General features: G+C 40.2%; 1 protein-coding gene across 2 annotated transcripts; it reads left to right on the top strand.

Annotated features, from left to right (window-relative positions):
- Window positions 1–1,144: 1,144 nt before the first annotated feature.
- On the top strand, window positions 1,145–19,314 carry LOC110527792 (ADP-ribosylation factor-like protein 8B-A). Of its 2 annotated transcripts, XM_021609307.3 has the most exons (7): window positions 1,145–1,410; window positions 13,740–13,820; window positions 13,940–14,013; window positions 14,273–14,366; window positions 14,484–14,551; window positions 18,075–18,145; window positions 18,335–19,314. In XM_021609307.3, exons 1-7 carry the CDS (start codon window positions 1,288–1,290, stop codon window positions 18,382–18,384), a joined length of 561 nt encoding a protein of 186 aa, XP_021464982.1. In that variant the 5' UTR covers window positions 1,145–1,287; the 3' UTR covers window positions 18,385–19,314. The 2 variants fall into 2 exon arrangements, with proteins under 2 accessions (XP_021464982.1, XP_090097000.1); XM_090240874.1 differs by lacking the exons at window positions 14,273–14,366; window positions 14,484–14,551 and having other exon boundaries at window positions 1,201–1,410.
- Window positions 19,315–19,392: the final 78 nt, after the last annotated feature.

The following is a 19,392-nucleotide window of genomic DNA, read 5'->3' as shown; positions in this document are numbered from 1 at the left end:
TTTGGTGAAGATTAATGTTCTGAATGGACAACAGTAATATCGAAAACTGGAACAAAAAGGAAATTGTCTAAAATTGAAGTGGAAAATAATTGTGTAAATTACAATGAAACGCGTTTTGTTGGGATGCGTTTGTTGAGTAAGGATGCATATGTGGGAAACCCGTTTGAGGTGTAGAAAATGGGGAAGTATGCCCTTGGAAAGGTAGAGTCTGTCAGAGTGATCCAGGAGTGGTCTTATTTTGTTTTGTTGTATTTCTGAAGAGCAGAGGAAGATTACAGTGGGCCTCAAAAGAATTAGGACAATAAAAGTTTTGTGTTTTGAACTTCGGAGTAGAGCATCCGTCAAAGGAGTCATCTCAGGGGTACCGATGGATGTTCAGGTTGAATACCTGTGAATACCTGCATTTGAAGCTTGGTTATGTAAGACACGCCGTAAAAGCTTTCGTCCCAAAACCAAAGCAGAGTAAGATTTGTAAAGGATTTGGCCATGTTTCAAATGTGTGCAGACGAACAGTGGGGATCTGGTGGGTATCATTATCCGGAGCTCCTGGGGTGCCATGTGAAGGAAATTGAGGTGGCAAAAGTTAGAGTGGTCAATTGAATCTCCTATGTGGAGGTGATTAATAGAAATGAGAAAACAAGTGAAGCTAGTGAAGAGATGGTACTGGAAACACCACAGTCTGTAGTAAATGTTTGCTGCCAGACAAAAGATACCTTGTGTGTTAAAAGGGTGGATTTTGTTGCATTCATTTTCACAGTTATAAACTGTACAGCACAAGTCTCAAATAAGTCAAAGAAACTAGACAATATTGTGGCTGGGAATTTTACATCGAACGACTTGCAAGGAGACGTGCTGGCGCCGGAAGACCTGCCCTCTCAGGTTCCCCTTGAGCCTGTGTAGCGATTATATCTGTTTTATGTATTTGTTTTTTTTAACAGAAAAGTTGTTTGATTTATTTATTTTAAAAAAATGTTTTGGGAGAATCATGTTTCCATTACATTGTGTGATCGCCAATATACCATATAATAAGTAATTCATAGAATTCTGTGTTTTCCCACGAAAAGTGATTGCTTTTGATAAAAACGCTATATCTGCCTAGAAGATTCTAACATTTACTTTCTGGAAAAGAGCTATATGTTTCTGTACAGCGCACCATGCTGCCTTGTTGACAAAATGAGAAGGGCACTCTTCCCTCCCCGTTTACGCCCGGTGCCCCACCGCTTAGCATAATCGAATCCTCCCACTGCCAGCTTTCTGCCGAAGTTCAGTGGGAATATCAAATTCAAGATGCTGACACTTATAAACCGGCTTTTGGACTGGTTTAAGTCCCTCTTTTGGAAAGAGGAGATGGAGTTAACCCTGGTTGGACTTCAATACTCGGGGAAAACGACATTTGTTAATGTGATAGCTGTAAGTTTTTATTGTGCTGCTGTGCTGGCTAATGTTAACACTAGCTAGCGATATGCAATATCAACTTAGCTAGTATCGTAAAGTTATCCAGCTAGCCACCGTTAACGTACAATTAAGCATAGCTAATTAGTATACCTTAAACTTACTGTACTAGTTTGTAAGGTTAGCTAGCTATAGCCGGTAACTAGCTAGTTAGCTAACGTTATATGTATGTTGATATTTGTTTGATGGCGATTAGAAGCAGAGGACTACGTTAGCTAGCTAACCACTTTATTGGAATTTGGCTACAGATCATGTTTTTCTCCCTAGACTAGGTTTCTTTCTAAAACATCTGGATTAACTAGCTAGCCACGTTAGCTGTCAACTTTTCATGTTTACAACTTGGCTAGCTAGTTAGCTGCCTAGCCCTTATCTTCCCAGAGAGTAGGCCCAATTGTTGGTCATCACAGACTGTCAAGTGTTATGCCGCGTTCAAAACAACTGGGACCTCGGAAAATAGGTGGTCAAACCATGACGTCAGTAATGTTCCGGTCGGAAAGTCGGAGCTCTAGAAAGTGGCCCGAGTTACCAAGTTGGAATTCCGAGTTGGATGACTTTTCCGAGTTCCCAGTTGTTTTGAACTACAGTAGATTTCAGATGATGATATTTATTGTGGTGGCATCATTGTACAGAGGTGGATTTCCCATTGATGTACACGGCTACATTGAACATTGTGCAGACCACACGTCACACGGCCTCTGAGGCTGTCACACGGCCTCTGAGGCTGTCACACGGCCTCTGAGGCTGTCACACGGCCTCTGAGGCTGTATCCGACCTAAACAGCAGAGAAGTTTGGCCCTTCAACACTGTTTACTTTCTGCATCTATAGTACCAGTCATAAGTTAGGACACACCTACTCATTCCAGGGTTTTTCTTAATTTTGTACAATTTTCTACATTGTAGAAAAACAGTGAAGACATCAAACTATGAAATAACACATATGGAATCATGTAGTAACCAAAAACATGTTAAACAAATCAAAATATATTTTATATTTGAGATTCTTCAAAGTAGCCACAGCTGTGCCCACTCCTGGCATTCTCTCAACTAGCTTCATGAGGTAGTCACCTGGAATGCATTTAAATGAACAGGTGTGCCTTGTTAGAAGTTAAGAAGGAAAGAAATTCCACAAATTAACAAGGTGGAGGTGGTATACAGAAGATAGCCCTATTTGGTAAAAGACCGAATCCATATTATGACAAGAACAGCTCAAATAAGCAAAGAGAAACGACAGTCCATGATTACTTTAAGACTTGAATGTCAGTCAATGTGGAAAATTTGAATGAGTATCTGTCCCAACATTTGACTGGTACTGTATGTCATATCTACCTTTTAAAATTATTTTTTAAATACTAATCTTACTGTCCCCACTACAACAAACAAATACTAAAATACTCTAATTTTGTCCTTGAAACATTTTATTGAATTACTGTAGAATTCCATTCATTCCTATGAGGAGGAATTGCCAATATGAGGACCGGTGGCTTCAACGCCTTGAATTGGCCAATACGTAGCATCAACAATCCAGGGTTTTCTACAGTGCCTTCAGAAAGTATAAATACCCCTTGACTTATTTCACATTATGTTACAGCCTGCATACAAAATATATTAAATAGATTTTTTTCTCTCACCCATCTACACACCAGAGTTCCCATTAGTTGTTTTTTGCCACAAAAAAAAGTAGAAAATATGATTGATAAATTGAACACCTGCCAATTGCGAGCATTTCACTTGCATTTGTCAATAAAAATAGTCAAGTATGATCACATGTTATAGTAAAATAAATGCTGCAGTAGATGTTTTCAAAGTATTTATTCCGCTTTGTTTCATAGCTTGTAAATTAATCACACAAAGTCAAAGAACTATGAGTCCTATATAGCCTATTCCAGCACGTGCTGCAACACTGCCTGGCTGGGTGCTGTGCGTCTGAAGAGCTAAGTGAAAGATTAATTTTTAGAAGCGCACAGGTATAAAAGTTGGTCTAATTTCCTTGACACGAAAGCTTACTGAAGTGAGACTTTGTCCTTGTGTTTCTTGGAAATATACATTTTGTTCACAAGCTAGTTTTTTGTTTGTTTTATTAGGATCACCATTAGCTGTTAGCTGCAAAAGCAGTATCTTCTCTTCCTGAGATCTACACAAGGTTGTTTTCTATGTTTGAGTTTCAACTGATATGGAAGAGAAGACAACACTTCCACTAGTCATACTCAGTCTCACAGGCAGAAACATTACAAATCATGCTGATCAGTTTTTTTGTGTGTTGATGTAATTGTAGCTCAACTAAAATATTTTGGCTGCTAAAAAATCTGAGTGATTGATTGGTAGTTGTTTTAATCTTCCTGCCACAGGGGCTGGTGGACCAAAAAGGAAATTGTATGCCCTGATGTTGGGTCAGTGCCACTTAAAAGTTTGTTTTGGGGCAATTTCCTACACTATACACGCTCAGCCATGCAATGAACATTTTTTGCCAACAGTGATTTGAGGTTTATATTATTAGCCTAAATTATGAGTAGTGGGCTATCTTACATACTTCTGCAAATGCGATGATGGATGAAATGCTTTATTATAAAGGTGCATTTTTATGGTTAACATTTGCTTCCCCAAATTTGAAACTCATGCTCCGTCTATGCATACTCTAGTGATTTCGCTGTTCGTTAATTGTCTTATTGGCTGAGGAAAAGTAAATGTGGACAGTAACATCTTCAAAGTGCATGTTAAGGACACAAGTCATTGCATTCTCGACTTACCATCATCCAAATGTGTTTTTTTTTTTCATTCTGAGCACCGCGGGTGGACACACTCATCAGGTTACACACCCAATGCATATGGGCATGGTCAATTTCTCAAATGTCCAGTAAATTAAAATGTCTGGAACCACATTTTAATAAAGGAAACCCTGCTACACATAATGACAGTGAAAACATACTTTTTTTGCAAATGTATTGAAAATGAGTTACAGAAATCTCATTTACAGAAGTATTTACAGCCCTTTGCTATGACGCTCCAAATTGAGCTCAGGTGTATCCAATTTCCTTTGATCATCCTTGATGTCACTACAACTTGATTGGAGACCATCTGTGGCCCATTCAATTGGTTAGACATGCACACCTGTCTATATAAGGTCCCAACGTTGACAGTGTCAGATCAGAAACTAGACCATGAGGTCCATGGAAAAATTGTGATGAGCCATATCTGGAGAAGTGTAATTTTTTTCTAGACTGTTAAGTGTCCGAGAGCACAGTGGTCTCCATCATTGGGACATTGAAAAAATATGGAACTGTCTAGAGCTGGCCGTCCCAACAAACTGAGCAACCTGGCAAGAAGGATCTTGGTCAGGGAGGTGACCAAGAACCCAATGACTACAGAGTTCCTTGGCTGAGATGGGAGAACCTACCAGAAGGACAATAGTTTCTACAGCACTTCACCAATCTGGGCTTTATGGGAGAGTAGCCAGATGGAAGCAACTGCTGAGAACGCCTGGAATTTGAAAAAAAAAAACACAAATATTCTGAGCATAAGGCAAAATATTCTGTGGTCTGATGAGATAATGCGAAGTGCCATGTCTGGAGAAAAAAACAAGCACAGCTCATCACCTTTCTAACACCATCTTCACTGTGAAGCATGGTGGTGGCAGCATCATGCTATGGGGATGCTTTTCAGTAGCAGGGACTGGGAGACTGGTAAGGATAGAGGGAACCATGAATGGAGCCAAATACAGGAAAACTCTTGATGAGAACCTGCTTCCGACTGCAAACGACCTTCAACTGGGGGTGAAGATTTACATTCCAACAGGACACTGACCCCAAGCATACAGCCAAAGCAATGCTGGAATGGCTTCAGAACAAGAATGTGAAAGTAGTGCTGGACGTTATGGCCAAAATTATAATGTTTTAAAAGAATTAAGGTATTTTACGTTTTTGATTATTACAAGTTTTAAATATGCTTTGAGTAGTTCATGAACCTAGGGTGACAACACATTATACACGATTTCAATTGGGCTTTCTCCATTCTGATTTATATACTGTTTTAATCCAACTTTAAACAACGAGAAATGTAAATCGGCAGTTTTGTACATTTCTGCATTTCCTGCACTTAGGTATTTCCACACTTGTGCCACGCAGGGCTGCATGATATGGGCAAAACTGTTGAAATCATGGGAATATAATAATAATAATTTTAGTTCTATAGTTGTAATATAGTGGGCGTCACCTTGAAATCATTGTTGTTTGACATGATAATGAATAAACCAGGAAGGAAATATTGAGTGTTATATATATATATATATATATATATATATAATATATAGTGTTGGTCATTGTTTCCAGGTGACACTAATTAGTGTTACATTCCATGTTTTTCTTACCTTATGTAGCTAACCAACATTCATGTTATACCTATTCCTCTCTCAGATAACGTTACACAAACAATATGCTTATCTAGGGGTACCAGGCTGTATTAGCTATCTACTTGTGCTCTGACTTAGCTGTCTAACTAGCTTGCTAAATGTACTAACTAGCGATTAGCATTATCAGCTAACAAGATTTAATTTAGTCACAACTTGCTAAGAAAAGACAAACTTGCAGACAGTAGTTTGCAGACAGTAAGATACACAAGGTAATTGTGTAATTGTAGAATGCTTGTGGAAAGCCAGCATAGTTTTCACCAACATGTTGACCATGGAGACTGCAGCGTGAATGGCAAGAAAGTGTTCATGACTCCATGGTCGAGCAACTGCTCTCTCCTTGAGTGACGGTGTAGGGCTTGGTGTGTGAAACGGCCTTCAGCAGGCTGAGGTAGAAAGAAGACTCAAGTAGCATACAGAGTAAACTCTAAAAACTGACATTACACCCGCCTGAGTTGCGTATCACATTTAACAAACCAAACCTTCAAATACCGTTATGGAAGCGAAAGTAACCGGTCCACGCATCAATACCGTTATATAGTAAAAAACTGTATAAAGCTCAACCCTATGTGAAAGGCCTTGAGTGGCACAGCCAAAGCCCAGACTTGAATCCCATTGTAAATCTGTGGAAAGACTTGGGGATTTCTGTTCACCACTGCTCCCCATCTAATTTAAACAGAGCTTGAGAAAATCTACAAGGAAGAATGGGAGAAAATCTCCAAATCCAGATGAGCAAAGCTGATACACACCTAAAATGACTCAAAGCTGTAATCGCAGCTAAGGGTGCTGTGTAAATGAGATTTCTGATTTCTATTTAATCCATTTTGAATTCAGGCTGTAACAACAAATATGGAATAAGGGGTATGAATACTTTCTGCAGTCAAATATACATAATTAGTCATGACTCCTGACATGGACAGGTATAACTGGGTTCAGGAAGCAAGGATATGGTCCAGAGTTGGCGGGGTCCCCCTACTGCCACAGTGTCGTTGTCTTTGCTCCCTTTGACTCAAAGCCGTCTTTTCACCAGTTGTTGGTAAAACAAGCAGGACAGGGCCTCTTACGCAGTCACTAGTGTTGCAACTATGATTTCTCAAAAGCAGAAAATGGTGATCCTTTGTCCAGATTCTTTGGAAATTGTAATCCTTTCTTATTGGCATAGCAGCAGTTTGGATGTGCAAGATCAAAGACCGAAAGACGCTAGCTGATCAAAAGATTGTGAAAGGCAGTTGTAGGTCCAATAGAACAGTTCCAACAGAACAGAATGAACTTGATGACCTATGCCATGCTCTGACTCCCTTCAGCAGCATGCTTGCCTCAACACCAACACAATCTCTTTTTCTACTGTCATTGCTAACAAAGATATCAGAAATGGATCAGGATTTGATACTTAAAGCTTCCAGGTAGCCTATAATTCCAGGTATGTCTTATAGGATGTAGAACGAGTAGGGTAGGTATACATATTAAGCCCACCAAAATCTATGTTTAGACATTTCTAACATAGAGTTGAAGTCGGAAGTTTACATACACCTTAGCCAAATAGATTTTAAACTCAGTCTCACAATTCCTGACATTTAATCCTAGTAAAAATTATCTGTCTCAGGTCAGTTAGGATTGCCACTTTATTTTAAGAATGTGAAATGTCTAGTGATTTTATTTAAGCTTTTATTTCTTTCATCACGTTCCCAGTGGGTCAGAAGTTTACATACACTCAATTAGTATTTGGTAGCGTTGCCTTTAAGTTGTTTAACTTGGGTCAAACGTTTCAGGTAGCCTTCCACAAGTTCCCCACAATAAGTTGGGTGAATTTTGGCCCATTCCTCCTGACAGAGCTGGTGTAACTGAGTCAGGTTTGTAGGCCTCCTTGCTAACACACACTTTTTCAGTTCTGCCCACACATTTTTGATTGGATTGAGGTCAGGGCTTTGTGATGGCCACTCCAATACCTTGACTTTGTTGTCCTTAAGCCATTTTGCCACAACTTTGGAAGTAAGCTTGGGGTCATTGTCCATTTGGAAGACCCATTTGCGACCAAGCTCTATCTTCCTGACTGATGTCTTGAGATGTTGCTTCAATATATCCACGTAATTTTCCATCCTCATGATGCCATATATTTTGTGAAGTGCACCAGTCCCTCCTGCAGCAAAGCACCCCCACAACATGATGCTGCAACCCCCGTGCTTCACAGTTGGGATGAGGTTCTTTGGCTTGCAAGCCTCCAAACATAACAATGCTCATTATGGCCAATCAGTTCTATTTTTGTTTCATCAGACCAGAAGACATTTCTCCAAAAAGTATGATATTTTTCCCTATGTGCAGTTGCAAACCGTAGTCTGGCTTTTTTTATGGCGGTTTTTGAGCAGTGTCTTCTTTTCTGAGCGGCCTTTCAGGTTATGTCAATATAGGACTTGTTTTACTGTGGATATAAACTCAGCAAAAAAAATAACGTCCCTTTTTTTCAGGACCCTGTCTTTCAAAGAAAATGTGTAAAAATCCAAATAACTTCACAGATCTTCATTGTAAAGGGTTTAAATACTGTTTCCCATGCTTGTTCAATGAACCATAAACAATTAATGAACCTGTGGAACAGTCGTTAAGACACTACAGACGTTAGGCAATTAAGGTTACAGTTATGAAAACTTAGGACATTAAAGATGCCTTTCTACTCACTCTGAAAAACACAAATGAAAGATGCCCAGGGCCCCTGCTCATCTGTGAACGTGCCTTAGGCATGCTGCAAGGAGGCATGAGGACTGCAGATGTGGCCAGGGCAATAAATTGCAATGTCCGTACTGTGAGACGCCTAACACAGCGCTACAGGTAGACAGGATGGACAGCTGATCGTCCTCGCAGTTGCAGACCACGTGTAACAACACCTGCACAGGATCGGTACATCTGAACATCACACCTGTGGGACAGGTACAGGATGGCAACAACAACTGCCCAAGTTATACCAGGAACGCACAACTGTCCGCAATAGGCTGAGAGAGGCTGGACTGAGGGCTTGTAGGCCTGTTGTAAGGCAGGTCCTCACCAGACATCACCGGCAACAACGTTGCCTATGGGCACAAACCCACCATTGCTGGACCAGACAGGACTGGCAAAAAGTGTTCTTCACTGACGATTCGCAGTTTTGTTTCACCAAGGGTGATGGTCAGATTCGCGTTTATCGTCGAAGGAACTGCCGTTACACTGAGGCCTCTACTCTGGAGCGGGATCGATTTGGAGGTGGAGGGTTCGTCATGGTAGGGGCGGTGTGTCACAGCATCATCGGACTGAGCTTGTTGTCATTGCAGGCAATCTCAATGCTGTGCGTTACAGGGAAGACATCTTCCTCCCTCATGTGGTACCTTCCTACAGGCTCATCCTGCCATGACCCTCCAGCATCACAATGTCATTAGCCGTACTGCTCGTTCTGTGCGTGATTTCCTGCAAGGCAGGAATGTCAGTGTTCTGCCATGACCAGCAAAGAGCCCAGATCTCAATCCCATTGATTATGTCTGGGACCTGTTGGATTGGACGGTGAGGGCTAGGGCCATTCCCCCCCAGAAATGTCCGGGAACTTGCATGTGCTTTGGTGGAAGAGTGGGGTAACATCTCACAGCAAGAACTGGCAAATCGGTTGCAGTCCATGAGGAGGAGATGCACTGCAGTACTTAATGCAGCTGGTGGCCAAACCAGATACTGACTGTTACTTTAGATTTTGACCCCCCCCTTTGTTCAGGGACACATTAATCCATTTTTGGATTGACTGAGTTTCAGTTGTTGAATCTTGTTATTTTCCTACAAATATTTACACTTGTTAAGTTTGCTGAAAATAAACGCATTTGACAGTGAAAGGACGTTTCTTTTTTTGCTGAGTTTTGATACTTTTGTACTTGTTTCCTCCAGCATCTTCATAAGGTCCTTCGCTGTTGTTCTTCGATTGATTTTCACTTTTCGCACCAAGTACGTTCATCTTTAGGAGACAGAACGCGTCTCCTTCCTGAGCGGTATGACGGCTCCGTGGTCCCATGGTGTTTATACTTGCGTAATATTGTTTGTACAGATGAATGTGGTACCTTCAGGCATTTGGAAATTGCTTCCAAGGATGAACCAGACTTGTGGAGATCTACAATTTTTTTGGCTGATTTCTTTTGATTTTCCCATGATGTCAAGCAAAGAGGCACTGAGATTGAATGTAGGCCTTGAAATACACCCACACAGGTACACCTCCAATTGACTCAAATTATGTCAATTAGCCTACCAGAAGCTTCTAAAGTCATGACATCATTTTCTCGAATTTCCCAAGCTGTTTAAAGGCACAGTCAATTTAGTGTATGTAAACTTCTGACCCACTGGAATTGTGAAACAGTGACTGATAAGTGAAATAATCTTTCTAAACAATTTTTGGAAAAATTACTTGTCATGCACAATGTAGATGTCCTAACCAACTTGCCAATATTATAGTTTGTTAACAAGATATTTGTGGAGTGATTGAAAAATGAGTTTTAATGACTCCAACCTAAGTGTGTGTAAACTTCCGACTTCAACTGTGGAGATGCAATGAAAGATTAATATGACTTAATTTTTTTCGGTGCGATAAAAATTATTGATAAAATATGTGAAAGTTTGGACTGGACTTAATCGGTACAGAATGTATCCTTTAAGCCCATTAGTGTTCCAAAAAAGCCCACTTCTTAAATAATCCTTTTTTTTTATCCAAAAGTCAAATTACAAACCGAGTTCTTATGTAAGCTTAAATTACAATTATCTCCCCTAAAGTTATTAAAATCAATTGATTATTACTATTCATCATGTAAGAAGTATTCATAATGGGGTGTCCGCAGAGATAATTTGGGGCTAGGATTTTGTTCTTGCCAACTAGTACATACCTTAAACTAATCATAGACTTCAATGGAGTGTTCATTTGTTGAATCATGTGTGTTACTGCTTGGTTAGAACAAAAACCTTCACCCGTGCTGGCCCTCTGGGGATAAGACGCCATGCACAAACATCTTTTAATTACTTTTCTGAAAGCTGATTTACATTTGCTGTACTCCTATTCTTGTTAATTATACTGAACCAAAATATAAATGAAACATGCAACAATAAATGGTTTTTCTGAGTTTATAGTTCATATAAGGAAATCAGTCAATTGAAATAATTTCATTAGGCCCTAATCTATTGATTTCACATGACTGGGCAGGGGCGCAGCCATGGGTGGGCCTTGGAGGGCATAGGCCCACCCACTGGGGAACAAGGCCCAGCCGGTCAGAAGGAGTTTTTCCCCACAAGGGCTTTATTAGAGACAGAAATACTCCTCAGTTTCATCAGCTGTCCGGATGGCTGGTCTCAGACGATCCCACAGGTGATGAAGCCTGAGGTGGAGGTCCTGGGCTGGCGTGGTTAAATTTAGCCTGCGGTTGTGAGGCCTGTTGGCCAAATACTCTAAAATTACGGAGGTGGTTTATGGTAGAGAAATTAGCCTTTAATTCTCTGGCAAAAGCTCTGGGGGTCATACCTGCAGTCAGCATGCCAAATGTACGCTCCCTCAACTTGCGACGTCTGTGGCATTGTCCTGTGACACAACTACACCTTTTAGAGTTGCCTTTTATTGTCCCCAGCATAAGGTGCACCTGTGTAATGATCATGCTATTTAATTAGCTTCTTGATGTGCCACACCTGTCAGGTGGATGGATTATCTTGGCAATTGAGAAGTTCTCACTAATAGGGATGTAAACCAATTTTGTGTGTAAAATTTGAAGCTTTTTGTGCATGTGGAAAATGTCTGGGATCTTATTTCAGCTCATGAAACATGTGACCAACACCTTTTACATGTTGCGTTTATTTTTGTTCAGTGTAGTTCAACTTGTCTTCCTAAAGCCTGTCTGAAGACGTTTTTAAAATCTCCCTCTCTACTGTTGGACCAAAAAAAATGTAAACACCTAGACGAATGAGGGACAACAATATGACAATGTCCTGTCCTTAACTGCACAAGTAGTCCATTTTCTCGTCCCTCATTTGTTCTTTTTTTTTTCACCACTACTTGCAGGTCTTCTATCCATGATATCCTTCAACCTTGATCTTATTCTTATCTCTCTGTATCAATGACTACCTGTCCACTCCATACATCTTGGAGAGAGTACAGAGGCTTTCAGTTTTTGTAAAGGAACCATGGCTAGATGCATGATATGCATAATGGTAGTTTGAGTATTTTAATCAACTTAAATCTGAAGAAATGCTCAGGATATCAACACACAATCTCCATGTTTCAATGCATACTGGGCTTAATTGGATGATTGCAATGAATTATGTTAAAAAAATATTTTTTGAAAAGTTTCCTCAATATTTGGAAACCAATGGTCTGGGGTGTAAATATACACTATATACTACAATATTATGCAAAGTTAGTGTTGATAATATTGAACAATATTCATTTATTTACATTCTGTATAGAGGGTGCTACTTTTTCTCTTTAAGCCCATCTGATAGAGATGTAAAATTGACAAAAAAACCCCCATCTATTTATAACAAAGCAAGGTTAATTTAACAGTAATATAAGACAAATTGCATTAAATGTTAGCTGTGAATGCTTGATCTATTATATTTTTGTGGTTCACCAGTTATGTTGCCACTGTATTGACTGACATGTGGTACTGTTAGCATGAAAAACACTTTCAGTTGGCAAGAAATGGCATTCTAGATGGGTATTAAGTACTGTCATGTGCATATGTCAACACAGGAATCTCGTAATTTTACATTAAGCCAGATCACTTATCTGATAAGATGCTACAAATATCTGAAAAATGTCTGAGTCGCCCCATACAAATATTTTTTGCAGCTTTGAAATTGGCCAATAGTAGGAACTTACACAACTGTCAATAACCTTAATAATAAAGCATCTGATTGGCTTAGAATGAAAATCTGGTATGGATACAACTAAATGAACTGGTTAAAACATTAAATAGCAGAAAGTGTTTATTTTTGTCTTTTGAATCCAAAGATTGAAGTGGGTTTAATGGGTACATGGGCTTAATAGGTACACTTACCCTAACTCTTCCACCAGTGCTGTAGTGAATGAGATACTTGCCGTTGATAGGGAAGTGCCCACGTGGTTGGTTGTAATCTGTTTGACTTGAGTAAAAAGGAGTAGGATGTGGGTGGTGGTTCCAGCTCGGCTCGTAATTAGACCTTTCGCACCCACTTCCTCTTATCCCTAGTCAAGTGACTAAGTCATGTGCTGTTGCATACTGTATATGCGCTAGACAAAGCATTGGCCTATTTCTTGCTGAGATACTGTTTGGATTACACAGACGGGGAAGAGGGCAGACATCAGTATGACTGAAATAATTTCCCTGCCCTATCGTCAAGAGTGTAGCCTGTGATTTAGGGTTGGCTAAAAATACACAATTTTCAGTGATCTTAGAATTATTATAGAAGATTGGGTCTGCATGCCAAACATATTTCCTCTAGAGCCCTCAGCCAACTTTGGATTTCGAAGTCGGTTCCACAGCTTTTTTTTGGGGGGGGGGGGGGGTGCAATTTAATTATCAGGTAGAATAGAACCAGCAAGTGCCAGACCTCGTAGTTCTAGAGCAGTGTTTCCCAAGTTCAGTCCCCTCCCCTGATCTAGTCTGTGACCTTCACATGCCTTTAGGCCTAACGGAACTTGTGAAACTACCATGAACCTTTTGCACGTGATTATCTATTTTCTCAAATGGAATAACAGGAAATGTGCAAAATCTAGTAAACTACAATGAGGCCTAGGTTTGTCTTACATTCTTAGTAAGTATAGTGGCAATTCCAGATGACATCACATGCAATTTGACCTAGATTTTCTGTTTTGTTTATGTCAGCCCAGCTTGTACATCTAAAAATGTATCGACAGCCTTCTCTTCTTTTTCAGTCTGGGCAATTTAGTGAAGACATGATCCCAACAGTCGGATTCAACATGAGGAAGGTCACAAAAGGCAACGTTACCATCAAGGTAGGTCTTCAGTCACTACGGTGTGTCGGTTACTGTAATGTTCCGCAGTGACAATCTATACCGACTGCATGAGGAAATGAAAATACCTAGGCTAATTTTCGTTCTTCTGGTTTTCCCAGATCTGGGATATAGGAGGGCAGCCGAGGTTCAGGAGCATGTGGGAGCGCTACTGTCGGGGAGTTAATGCAATTGTGTGAGTATCTGAGTTTGGCCATTCCTGTCAGTCTGCATGGGTACAACTTGAAATGCGGGAAGAGGACAGAAATGCTGAAGATTGATTGTTCTGTTAGGGTTAGTTCAGTGGCTACAAGTCGGTGTTCGAACATTGTGATGGGCAGGTTTTGTACACTTCCATTCCTTTTCAATATGCACAACACTTGCTCTTTTAGATTTTTGATGCAATTGTAAACTTGTGACCTGTTTAAAAAATAATAATTTAAAAAAACTTTTAGATATATGGTGGACGCAGCAGACCATGAGAAGGTGGAAGCTTCCAGAAATGAGCTACACAATTTGTTAGACAAGCCTCAGTTGCAAGGAATTCCTGTAAGTAGGCCTACACTCCAGAAACTGCTACGAACACATGTAAATGAGGGAGTTTCTTTATATGATCAGTCAGCAGACATTTCTGCCACACAAGATCTAAACTGTTATGCTTTTTAGGTTTTGGTGCTTGGCAACAAAAGAGATCTCCCCAGTGCTCTAGATGAGAAGCAGCTCATTGAAAAACTGTGAGTAATGAAGATAAGTTATTAGGTAGTGTTGTAATACTCAAGTCCCAATTTTTTTGTTGTTGTTTTGTTTTCATGACTTGGACTCTACCATGACTCAGACATGCCTTCTCGTGACTTCTCGGTATTTGCACTTTGATTGGATGGGCTACTATGTTACACAGAATATTAGCAGCACTGGGTTGTGCATAGCATCAAGGGTTCTGTCCTCTAGCAGTGGAAAGGACATGCCAAATCAGGCGTACATAGCCTACATCAGCTGGTGAGTTGCTGGGGAAGGAAGAAATGTTTGTGGGCAGGCAGGCTCCACTCCGCCTCCGATCAAAGGCTACATATTGTGCAAACAAAATTTGCTTCCTCCTAGCCACCAGCCTACTGCTTTACGAAAATTGAAAACAATCGTATGGCGTTTAACCAGTTAAATATATCTAAATGTCATCAAATGTCATCTACGTCATCCCCAAAATGACGTTTATCATGAGAAGGCCATAAACAATAACTAGTAATGCTGCATACTCAAAAGAAAGGTTAAAATCTCACTTTTGAGGACACAAGCTCAAGTACAGAGTACAAATTATAAAAAATATGAAATATTTTATGGTGAATTTCTTATTCAACAAAACTATGAATAAGACCTATGCTTTCTAAATATAGCATAATCTAATTATAAAACGACTAACTTCCTTAACTGTACAATATGTACATATGTGTGTTTAGAGTTCGAGAACAGTATCTTATTTTCGAATGGTTTCTCTTGATCAAAACATCTCTTCGCATGGCTTAGAACGTCAGAGATCTAGCTTGGCTTCCTGAACTCACCTTTCATTTCATAGTAATCCTGTCCCTCTGTGACAGTGTTTTTTTTGTGTTTAAAATCTGAATGATTTTAGATTAAGGGCTATAAATCGATCTCCGAATGTGCTACCATGATGAAACGACTCTCTCCTGCTTATGATGTAACAATTGCAGGAATGTGCTTTGTCCATGGCTGTGATATAGGGTTCAGCAAGGAGTTGATGGACAGTCGGAAGAGTGAATGAAATGGTAGGAGGGACATCCCAGCTTCAAGGGGTTTCAGATTTCATGTCGTACGTCACACATGTTCCGAAGAAATACTACTGTGTCAGTGGGAACAATTTGGATCTACGGTATCCACAGATCGATTTATAAGATAAAATGTTGATCGGAACTGGTACCAGAACCATGCAGGTCCTCTAAAAAGGAGACCTTACATCCTGAGGTTTTAATAGTAAAACAACAGTCTAGCTATTTTTGAGCGATTTACAAAAATGAGCGATTACAAAAAAAGTACCTGAAAGCCTGACTTATCATTCCTTTATGTAATAAATAAGTATTGAAACACAGGTATTGAGTGTAGAACTGAGGTAGTGATCAATAGTAAATTAGTTGGGGGTTTTCATGAGGGAGTGGCGATATACTGACATTCTGTGGCGACTAGAAACAATTGCATAATAAGACCTATTATAAATTGATGGACTCGTGACTTGACCATTGGTGACCCGGACTTCAGCCATAGTGACTCGGACTTGAGTACAGGGGACTTGGGACTCGACTACAGCACTGGTATGAGTCGTTCCCTACCAGTAAACCCACAGCAGAGCGGAGGTAGTTTAACAACTCTAATTCTAACAGAATGACAGGAGAGTCCCTCTCATTTTGCCTTGCCATTGTGAGTTAGGGCCTGTAGTGGCTAGGTTCTAACATTTCAAAAGGCCACTACTTTAGAAGCTTTTACAAGGACTAGTTCAAACACTTTTCCCCAATTGAGAGAGTCTTGAGAGTTTTGTTCTTGTTGCAGTTCAAATGTAATTCATTACTCACACAGAAATAAATAATGTCCAGGTTTGTCACACAGATTCCAGTTAATGAATGGCATAACAAAGCAAGAGTTTCTGGGTGTTCAAATCAAACTTTATTTGTCACATGCGCCGAAGACAACAAGTGTAGACTTTACCGTGAAATGCTTACTTCCCTTATCCAACAGTGCAGTTCACTAAACCAATTCCAAGTGATATTGATGAGGTCAAAAAGGTATAATACAGCAAAGGTAAAGGATGAAATAAAACAAAAATGAACGATAAAGTAAATGGTTCAAACGGCTGGAAAGTGTTTCTTTCCATGAGAGATTATGGCAACAACTAGATTTAGGCATACATTGTGCCTCCTAACTTTTAAACAAAAGAGCTGTTCATTTGTCTTCCATGCTGTGACCTTGGATGCGCTTATTCACTTCAAGACGGGTACCCTAATGTGGTAGCAGGAGAAAGACGTTCATATCGCACACAATGACTCAGTCACATTTTCTATTTTTTTAATCTACCCAACTGTTCAAAAGTTTGGGGTCACTTAGAAATGTCCTTGTTTTTGAAAGAAAAGCACTTTTTTTTTGTCCATTTAAAATAACATCACATTGATCAGAAATACAGTGTAGACATTGTTAATGTTGTAAATTACTATTGTAGCTGGATTGTTTAAATGGAATACAGAGTACAGAGGCCCATAATCAACAACCATCACTCCTGTGTTCCAATGGCACATTGTGTTAGCTAATCCAAGTTTATCATTTTAAAAGACTAATTGATCATTAGAAAACCCTTTTGCAATTATGTTAGCACAGCTGAAAAATGTTGTCCTGATTAAAGAAGCAATAAAACTGGCCTTTTAGACTAGTTGAGTATCTGGAGCATCAGCATTTGTGTGTTCGATTACAGGCTCAAAATGGCCAGAAACAAAGTACTTTCTTCTGAAACTTGTCAGGCTATTCTTGTTCTGAGAAATGAAGGCGCTTACATCCGAGAAATTGCCAAGAAACTGAAGATCTCGAACAACGCTGTGTACTACTCCCGTCACAGAACATCGGGCTCTAACCAGAATAGAAAGATGAGTGGGAGGCCCCGGTGCACAACTGTGCAAAAGGACTAGTAGTGCATTAGAGTGTCAAGTTTGAGAAACAGACGCCTCACAAGTCCTCAACTGGCAGCTTCATTAAATAGCACTCGCAAAATACCAGTCTCAACGTCAACAGTGAAGAGGCGACTCCGGGATGCTGGCCATCTATTTGACGTTATTTTAATGGACAAAAATGTCTAAGTGACCTCAAACGTTTGAACAGTAGTGTATATATTTATGACCTTAACTATCTTGGAAGATTACAGTTACCATTCTTGAACATGAAGTTTGCTTTTATAAAGGGCTACTTTGCTGGAGGTTTTAAACATGTCTATCTTAATCTCACATCAGCAAAGAGCTAATGGTTTTTATTTTAGAGGAGGAGCAGTTATGATTTATACATTTCTTTTTTTGCCATTTTAATTTATTTTTATATATAGAAGCGTCGTTCTTACTGAACCATGGCCCTCGTTTTCCATTGAGAAACACTGCATTCTATTTTCTCGGTCACTTGTACCGTACTGCTATTAGAAATGATCCAGGTTTTCAAAATGAACCAGCTCCCTCTGCTGGCCAGTTCAACAGTTTCCTTTACCGCTCTTCCTTTCTACAGGAACTTGGCAGCTATTCAAGACCGAGAGATTTGCTGCTACTCTGTTTCCTGCAAAGAGAAAGACAACATGGGTGAGTAAGATGGTGACAGGAGGGTGACAGGTCTCGTTTGTGTCCCAGTGGAAGGCTGAAGGAGAGAGCACTACAACACTGTGCACCCAAAGTGGCTATATAGGTGTCCGTTGTTTCACCCATTCACCTGCTGTCTCCTGTTTCTCACGCTGACCCCCCCCCCCCCCCCATGCCTCTCCTGCCTTCCAGATATCACACTGCAGTGGCTCATCCAACACTCAAAATCTCAGAGAAACTGAATGTACCGGAACTGCACCCTCCCAGCTCCATCTGCCATATTACCCTCATGCCACACCATGCTCACGCTGATGTATAGTTGTCCCTCCTAACTCAGTTGCTGCACTGTGCTGCTTGTGCCTCCCCCCTGTTGTTGTTATCTCCCCACAACCCCTTGCACTACTACAAGATGGTACCCCCTGGTCTATATCATATTCCAAGGCCCATGAGTCACAGAATCGGCGTTGCACCTCCTCCAAGAGGGGCTACTTCAGTGTCCTGAACAGAGCGATTCAGTCTGCCTTCTGCGTCCTCCAGGCGGCACGGCAGATGTTTCCCAGGTCTGTAAGCCCAATAGCCCAACTCTATAACACCAGTGCAGGGTATGCTATTGTAGTTGTTCAGCCACTCACTGGGGCCTCTAATCATGATACATGTTCTCCAGACAGTCCTGTATGATGCTAGAAGAAAGTACATAGACCTGTTTATATACATCATTGGGACTTCCAGGTTCCCCTCCTGTTTGTCAGATTGTAACTTTTATGGCTATTGCCAAATCCAAATGTTTTTATTTTGAGGACATTTTTTATATTTTTGAAATGAGAGCAATGGAATAAGTAAATAGCTCAGCAGCCATGTGTGTACACATATCAAGCTGGTAAGATTTTTACTGACATGAGCGTATGATTATATATGAAAAGTTTGAATGTACTGAAGGTAAAGCTGTAGTGTGTTGGTTGTGTGGTTTGTTTTGAATTTGCCTCAGTGGGATGATGTCCTCTGCAGTCTATGAGAGAGAGAGAGAGAGAGAGAGAGAGAGAGAATTCAAAGTGCCTTGTGTAATACCTCTCATCCCTGAAGTAAAGCAGCATGCAAGGTGTGCTTACCTTTGCAATAAAACATGAACACCACTGGGATATATTGCAGAAATAAAAAGGCATGCTTTTAATTTAGACATTGTACTGTTGTGTTTGCACTCAAATTGCAATATTTGCTGTGGTACACTTTTGTAAATGATAGATATTAATGGT

Source organism: Oncorhynchus mykiss, chromosome 7 (assembly GCF_057628025.1).
Source record: "Oncorhynchus mykiss isolate SJ-2025 chromosome 7, ASM5762802v1, whole genome shotgun sequence".
NCBI classification, from domain to species: domain Eukaryota; kingdom Metazoa; phylum Chordata; class Actinopteri; order Salmoniformes; family Salmonidae; genus Oncorhynchus; species Oncorhynchus mykiss.
Note: the sequence above shows the minus strand (reverse complement) of the source record. Positions and strands in the feature narration are given on the sequence as shown.